This window comes from Oncorhynchus masou, unplaced genomic scaffold (genome assembly GCF_036934945.1).
Source record: "Oncorhynchus masou masou isolate Uvic2021 unplaced genomic scaffold, UVic_Omas_1.1 unplaced_scaffold_9581, whole genome shotgun sequence".
In the NCBI taxonomy this organism is placed as follows: Eukaryota; Metazoa; Chordata; class Actinopteri; order Salmoniformes; family Salmonidae; genus Oncorhynchus; species Oncorhynchus masou.
Genome location: NW_027016081.1, coordinates 1 through 8,100, shown reverse-complemented (window position 1 = coordinate 8,100; position 8,100 = coordinate 1). Strand labels below are relative to the sequence as shown.

General features: G+C 44.9%; 1 protein-coding gene and 1 long non-coding RNA gene across 2 annotated transcripts; both read right to left on the bottom strand.

Annotated features, from left to right (window-relative positions):
- Positions 1-2,935: 2,935 nt before the first annotated feature.
- Positions 2,936-3,459, bottom strand: LOC135538414 (uncharacterized). The gene is made up of 2 exons (XR_010455420.1): positions 3,404-3,459; positions 2,936-3,312 (listed from the first exon to the last, which is right to left on the bottom strand). It is a non-coding gene; the product is annotated as an uncharacterized LOC135538414 (long non-coding RNA).
- Positions 3,460-6,837: 3,378 nt separating this feature from the next.
- Positions 6,838-8,076, bottom strand: LOC135538415 (retinoid-inducible serine carboxypeptidase-like). Its single transcript, XM_064964316.1, has 4 exons — positions 8,068-8,076; positions 7,856-7,940; positions 7,496-7,609; positions 6,838-6,998 (listed from the first exon to the last, which is right to left on the bottom strand). The coding sequence occupies exons 2-4, from the start codon at positions 7,884-7,886 to the stop codon at positions 6,853-6,855; spliced, it is 291 nt and encodes a 96-aa protein (XP_064820388.1). The 5' UTR covers positions 7,887-7,940; positions 8,068-8,076; the 3' UTR covers positions 6,838-6,852.
- Positions 8,077-8,100: the final 24 nt, after the last annotated feature.

Genomic DNA, 8,100 nt, shown 5'->3' with positions numbered 1-8,100 from the left:
GGAGGGGTTCCGTGTTCCTGAGTCCCAATGGGGGAGGAGGAGTCTCAGTTATACTGAGGAGAGGACGGATCAATCATAAGACACTGAAAGGGTAGCAACGTAGTGGCTGTCCCAAATGGAACCCTATTCCCTATATAGTGCACAACATGGACAACATGTTGTGCACTATATAGGGAATAGGGTGCCATTTGGGATGTACTACTGGACTTGCTCCTCCACTTCCTGTCTCCTGGCCAGTCAGTGATAACCTGATTCAATAAGCTAGTTTGTAGTGATGTGATCCTCCTCGTCACCTATAAGAGTTAACCATTTTTTTCTAGTCAAGAAAGCATTAAAATAATATATATAATTATCTTCCCAGAACAATTAGGGGAACTCAATTAAGGGCAGAACTCATCATGAAGCTGTAGGTAATTCCTGATTGAGCCGACATCTGCAGCCCTTTACTGTGAATGCAATCTGAGCAGATGCAGGGACATTGCCTTTAAAAAGGTGCATTGTTGAGAGCTCTCGACAACGTGCCCCAGATTGAATCCTCGGAGAGCAAGCAGGACTGGACAGGTGAGAGGCCAGAACGCAGTCCATTGTCTTCTGGGTGCAGAGCAAGGGAAGGATACTTCAAGCAAAACATAGAGACTCCCCAATTGGGCAAAAGACCTTCCCCTCTGCAACTCCTCCGTGACCCAGAAACCAAGTGGTCAAGGAGCGTGTCAATACGTTAATTGGAGAACGGAGGCGGTGGCTCCTCCCATTACAGATTTCCACAGAGGATGCACCCAGAGTCTCCTCGTGACAGGAAGTGACACACACCCCTTTATTTTTAAGGAGTAAAGCGTTTAAACGACACGCTACACATCCTTTTATCTAGAAGATTATTCACCACATGCTAAATGAATTGAAGCATCAATAAAGACACTCTTAAAAAAAACATTCTGAATTCTGTTTTGAGTCATAACATTTCCACTACAGCTGCCCATGTTGGTTACTGAATGTCTGACAGAGTTCTGTTTGACAAAACAACACGGAGGACATTTTAGAAATGGATGAAAGAATTAAAGACTTAGTTTCATATTTTAGTCAACAAATCTCCACCAAAGCATTCAAACAGGTCTTACTATTTAGAAAAAAAAGCTTTTATTTATTATTGTTCTTAAGCTCAAATTTACAAAGAAAATCAATCAGTTAAAATCAACAGATCTTGAGTACCAGTCCGTATCCCCTGTAGTAGCTCTGGTGCAGGGTGTCTTTCGGCTGCTCTCTCACCATTGTCTTCCAATAGTGAAGAGCGAAGCCGGGGAAAAAAAACACCCTGGACCAGAGCAGGAGAAAAAATGGCACCCTGTGCACAATTCAAACACCCTGTGCACAATCTGAAATGGCACCCTATATATATATATAGTGCACAATCTGAAATGGCTGTGCACAGAGACGAGCTGAAATGGCACCCTATATAGTGCACAATCTGAAATGGCACCCTATATATATAGTGCACAATCTGAAATGGCACCCTATATATAGTGCACAATCTGAAATGGCACCCTGAAATGGCACCCTATATATATATATAGTGCACAATCAGTCTGGAAGCAGATTTTGGTGGATAATGGTACAGTATGGATGATGTGGGACTGAGCAGTTGATCTTTAGTAATGGTAGGAGATGGAGATCAATCTATCTACGATGCTGGACTGAGCAGTCAGTTATATTTGGTGATTCTTCCTGATTGCCTTAAATCCGACGGAGAGCCATTCCAGCTGGCATCAGAGAGAGAGAGAGAGTGTGTGTGTGAGCAAGTACTAGAGCTGGGACGATAAACCAAAAATTACAGACACCGCCTTCCTCATACCAAATCATTTTGCATACATTTGGGTGATTTTGCTACACAACGTTCCTGTGGATTGTTCTAGAACCATTCTTTGGGGAATTTTGCAACACAACGTTCCTGTGGATTGTTCTAGAACCATTCTTTGGGGGAATTTGTGGATTGTTCTAGAACCATTCTTTGGGGAATTTTGCTACCTGTTCCTGTGATTGTTCTAGAACCATTATCTGGTCAACAGTAATAGCCTATGCATTGTTGTTGTTTGCTGCTATGAAACTCAGCCTGTCCCTCAGGGCTGGCACCAGGATGAATCAGTTGAACTGGCATTTGATTTCCATATGGAGGCACTTATGTTTTCTTCACGGGACCTCTGTGTGAAGACATGTCATTTAACTGTGAAAATGTATGACCTTTTAATGTGGCATGAACACAACATCATGACTGGTTTTCATCTGATTGTCAAACAAATCACCATGAAGTAGGTTAGTCTTGATCTTCATGCTTCAGGACCACATGATATTCTAGGAGATTTAAATGTTGGTCAAAAGGGAAATAAAAATTATGATTTGGGGCGAACGAAACTGTCCTAGCTAGTAGCAACCAGTGTTACCGCTACCTTGTGTACAGGAGTCCTAGCAGCTACCAACCAACCAGTTACCGCTGCCTCCGCCTTGTGTACAGGAGTCCTAGCTAAGCTACCAACCAGTTACCGCTGCCTCCGCCTTGTGTAACGAAGTCCTAGCTAGCTACCAACCAACCAGTTACCGCTGCCTCCACGCCTTGTGTAACGGAGTCCTAGCTAGCTAGCAACCAGTGTTACCGCTGCCTCCCACCTTGTGTAATGGAGTCCTAACTAGCTACCAACCAACCAGTTACCGCTGCCTCCCGCCTTGTGTACAGGAGTCCTCTAGCAACCAACCAGTTACTGCTGCCTCCCGCCTTGTGTAACGGAGTCCTAGCCTAGCTACCAACCAACCAGTTACCGCTGCCTCCCACCTTGTGTAACGGAGTCCTAGCTAGCTAGCAGTGTTACCGCTGCCTCCCACCTTGTGTAATGGAGTCCTAACTAGCTACCAACCAACCAGTTACCGCTGCCTCCCGCCTTGTGTACAGGAGTCCTAGCTAGCAACCAACCAGTTACTGCTGCCTCCCGCCTTGTGTAACAGAGTCCTAGCTAGCTACCAACCAACCAGTTACTGCTGCCTCCCGCCTTGTGTAACGGAGTTCTAGCTAGCTACCAACCAACCAGTTACCGCTGCCTCCCGCCTTGTGTACAGGAGTCCTAGCTAGCTACCAACCAACCAGTTACCGCTGCCTCCCGCCTTGTGTACAGGAGTCCTAGCTAGCTACCAACCAACCAGTTACTGCTGCCTCCCGCCTTGTGTACCGGAGTCCTAGCTAGCTACCAACCAACCAGTTACCGCTGCCTCCCGCCTTGTGTAACGGAGTCCTAGCTAGCTACCAACCAACCAGTTACCGCTGCCTCCCGCCTTGTGTAACGGAGTCCTAGATAGCAACAGTGTTACCGCTTCTCCACCTTATGTAACCCTAGCTAGCTACCAAACCAGTTACCGCTGCAACCTTGTGTACCGGAGTCCTAGCTAACTACCAACCAACCAGTTACCGCTGCCTCCCACAGAGTCCTACTGCAGTGTCCTTCTCTCCCCGCCTAAAACACCTGCAATCGTCCAGACAAAGCAATGTCCGACAGGTGAAGGTGGGGTTTAAATCGGCAGTTGGCATGGTTATGGTTCATTACCACCCCCTAGTGAACTGGCACACCCCGCCTCCCGAACACAATCCTAACTTAATAATGGACCAATAGAACTATAAAAAGAGGGGTTCCTGCAGATGAAGGAATGACCACATGCAGTAACGCCCAGAATTGCGAGCCGCAATTACACCCTTCTCGTGGAGCGCGCCATTTGCAGTGAATAAGACCTACATCAAGTAGCCTAGGCCTAGAGCTGGGAAGTTCCTGTAGGACATCTACATGGTTACCTAGCAACAATATCATGTCTACGGTTAGTAAACTTAGTGTTTTGAGGTCGCCCTTCCTCAGGTGGTGAATCATGTAGCCTACAGGCCAATATGCACTGAGATGTCAGCCAATTCTCTGAAGAGGCCAAAATAAATGTGATCATTGTGGATCCTTTTGACAGGTTGCACATCAACCACTCCTTCCTTGGATATGTGGCATGGGAATATCTTACTTTTGAACCGTCGTCTACCATCTCAGTTGTCTTACCTGGCCCTGGAAACACACGACTAGAGCCCTGCCGCTAATTTACATTTAATAATGTGTCATTTAGCAGACGCTCTTATTCCCTCATCTTACAGAAGATGCTCTTATAAGCTCTTCGCTAATGTAAAGTAACTAACCATTAAACACAGTAGTTCCATTCATCACGATAGCTAGCTCTTCGCTAATGTAAAGTAACTAACCATTAAACACTAGTTACATTCATCACGATAGGACTTTTAGTCCATGTGGTCCGGCTTTAACACACCTCCCCCCAAAATAACTGATTTAACAATAAATGGAACAAATAAAACAAAAAAATGGAAATATATCACAATCTGGATTTGTTTGTCTCCATATCGTCCAGCTCTAGTGTGTGCGGTGTGTGTGTGTTATTAAGTGAGAGTGTGTGTGTCAGTCCTGCTGTGTGATCATCTTCAACATCTGTAGTGCCATGGGTCCCTGGTCCGAGGAATCTGGTAACAGAGAGAGAGAGCAATGAATCATGGGAGTGCAAGAAAAAAGGATACTAGGGAGGATCTCAATTGCATAACCTTTCTCCTCGTCTCCTTCTCAAAACCCATTGGATGAGAAAGCCAGAGGCCCCTCCCCTCCAACAGGCTTTGAGAAGGAGAGAGGACGCAATTGAGATATTCCCAATGAAAGACTATAATGACTGAATACTGGGGTTCATCAATCTTCTGCATCCCCTTCCTACTCTGACACTAGGGTCACGTCCCAATAATCTCTCCTCCTGAAGTGTACACTCATTCATACTCTCCACCATTGTAAAAACAATGGATTTATGTAGGCATGGGCTATAGAGGATGTTTCCCTTAACAATATACCGGTCATTTTGTCTCAAATCCATGAAGGAAAGGAAACCAGGTTGCACTTTGGAAGAAAAGGACAGATCAATATTACTGTACTATGATGATTGAAAAGCTAATAAATATAATGTGGAAAAGAGAAGAGGATTAGGACCCATGTTTCTGTCCTCACCATGTGACCGGCCTTGAGGATCCAGTAGAAGGAGAAGTTCTTGTAGGTCTTGTAGAAGGCGCCGGTCCACACCGGAAGGCGGGGTCATTAAGGGCAGTCCATTTCATTTGGCTGAAGCTCTGGAGCCCCATCCACTTCAGCTGCTTCACCATTTACTCCTGACTACAATTGGACCAAAATCAGTGATCATCTGTATCCAATCAACAATCCTCATGTATTAAAGATATCAGGGACCAATAGTCAATGAACAATGGTAATATTGATTGATGGTTGATCTCACTTTAGCCAGGGTTGGGGAGTAACGGATTATAAAAAAATAAACTAATCCGTTACCAGCTAAAATATAATCAGATGACTACAGATACTTTTGAAAAACTAGATCACTCAAGATTACTTTAACATTCAGAAATAATGTTTGCATAAAAATCTTCAACATTGAAAGAAGGTACCAAGTTTGTTCCACCTGAGACCAGTCTGACCACCAATGGAAACCACTATGATGACTAACCTAATGATATTTGTCAAAACCACTATGATGACCACCAATCAGAAACCACAATGACACACCTAATGATGCCCACCAATCAGAAACCACTATGATGACTAACCTAATGATGACCCCCCCAATCAGAAACCACTATGATGACTAACCTAATGATGACCCCCCCAATCAGAAACCACTATGATGACTAACCTAATGATGACCCACCAATCAGAAACCACTATGATGACTCACCTAATGATGACCACCAATCAGAAACCACTGTGATGACCAAATGTGTTTGATGGATTTGCGAGAAAAGAGCAGGAATGGGTTTTTGTAAACTACAGTCCAAACTATGTCTTCCAATGGTGCGACTGCTGTCGGCATCCAAAGATTATTCAACTTGAATAAACGCTTGGAGGTCAGGATGACAGGAGTGGTGTACAACGGCAACACGGATATCACTTATGAGATCTTCATAGCGCATTGATGTGAATCACACTGCTGCTCTCATTTAGCTATTTGCGCCATAAGGATTGTGGTTGTTGGATGGCTGTTCACAAATGTGTATTGTAACCCAATAATGGTTGAATTGAAGATGTCTAAACTGCACATCAAATCATTGTTTTTGGAGACCAGTGGACAGCCAGTAAACAAAATGTGATCCCAGCCTCCGTTCTAAACTCCTCCTCCGTTCTAAACTCCTCCTCCGTTCTAAACTCCTCCTCCGTTCTAAACTCCTCCTCCGTTCTAAACTCCTCCTCCGTTCTAAACTCCTCCTCCGTTCTAAACTCCTCCTCCGTTCTAAACTCCTCCTCCGTTCTAAACTCCTCCTCCGTTCTAAACTCCTCCTCCGTTCTAAACTCCTCCTCCGTTCTAAACTCCTCCTCCGTTCTAAACTCCTCCGTGTTAATGTGCTCCAGTCCATCCTGTCAATACCACTTTAATTAAGAAGACCACAATCTGATTTCTGCTGATGAAAAATAATATCCCCCCCGTCCAGATCCACATCGGTCCGTCCGTCCAGATCCACATCGGTCCGTCCGTCCAGATCCACATCGGTCCGTCCGTCCAGATCCACATCGCCCCCCCGTCCAGATCCACATCGCCCCCCCGTCCAGATCCACATCGCCCGCCCCGTCCAGCTGCTACTAACTGATGACATTCAGGAAGTAACCTCCCCAGCCCTGAATATATCTCCCCGGTCTCCACTGTTTATGCTTCAACGGATTTCCCTACAAAATGTAAGTGTTGCATGATGATTGTGCGCCTCCGACCTGTAAACAACTCTAGCTCGGGGAATCACTGACCCATGGTGTCCACTATGAGGTCCAGCTGTCCGTTGTAGACGGTGACGTTGACCCCAGCATCCAACAGCTGATCCACCACGTCCACCACTGGCTTCATGAAGTCACCTGACATGCTGCTGAACACTGCCTCAGCCTGACCTAGAGGGGGGAAGAAGGAGGTGAGCGAGAAGGGTGAGAGATTGAGAAGTGGAGCGGGAGATATGAGAGATGTCAGAGGAGGGCACATTTATTTCTGAAGAAAAGTGCAATATGCAACCATTTATTTTTTTAAATATATATATTTTTTAAATATTTTGCCTAATTTCAGTTTGTGACAAAACAGTCATTGTGTAGAGAATCATTGTACCATCTAAAGCGCGGTGCAATAGCTTTCCATAACCCAAAATACTGTATTTGAGCTGTTTGAAGCTGGTGTACAAGACGCACAAAATGTAACTTAAGAATGTGACCCATAGAAATAGCACACCTAGAATAGCTCTACCGCTTCTTAGACTTCCTTTCAAGTAGAATGACAGATTTATAAAACAGATATCTATGTGAATTTGGTCAGTTGCCAAAAAAGTGAAATATTGCAGTAAAAACAAAGCACTTTTTTTTAAATGAATCCATTTTTTGACCCAGTAGCAGTGTCTTACCTCCCCAGGTGACGTTCTGAGGGATGATTTCCAGCTTCTTCCTGATTGGCCCGTTCATCAACTGGCTCAGTGATTGGCGGTGGAGGGGGCTAATGTGGTGCCGCATCAGCAGGGCTGTGGGCGGGACCACAGAAAGTAAACCAACTTAAAAAAACAGCAAGTGACGGTGTAATCTTAGGAATGTATTGCACTCTCTTCAGACTGTATAATTTGTATCAAAACTTGTTTTTACTTGTGTTTTAAAATATTGTATGACATATTTTATGTATGTTTCTGCATATATGTACCAGGATGTTCAAATAAACCTTTTTGTTTGTTTGTTATTCTCTCGTTTAAGACGGATCTGAAAAGGCATCTTACAGAGGTATCCTCCTCCAGGCACGGAGGACATCTCCTCATCAGGTTCCTGGGTGAGGATGTTGTAGAAGTTGACTCCGTTTGTGTTCTGGAATCAGACGGGAGCTGAATGACCATGGAGTTCCACACCACCGACCCGTTCCACACCACCGACCCGTTCCACACCAACACACACCACTGACCCGTTCCACAACACTGTGATTCACACCACTGACCTGTTCCACGACACTGATTCACACCAACACACA

Coding starts and splice junctions, on each gene's coding strand:
- LOC135538415 (XM_064964316.1), bottom strand. CDS start 7,886: ATGTCCTCCGTGCCTGGAGGAGGATACCTCT. Junction 7,610..7,855: donor GCCTGGAGGAGGATACCTCT/GTAAGATGCCTT, acceptor TCCCGCCCACAG/CCCTGCTGATGCGGCACCAC. Junction 6,999..7,495: donor TCAGAACGTCACCTGGGGAG/GTAAGACACTGC, acceptor TCCCCCCTCTAG/GTCAGGCTGAGGCAGTGTTC.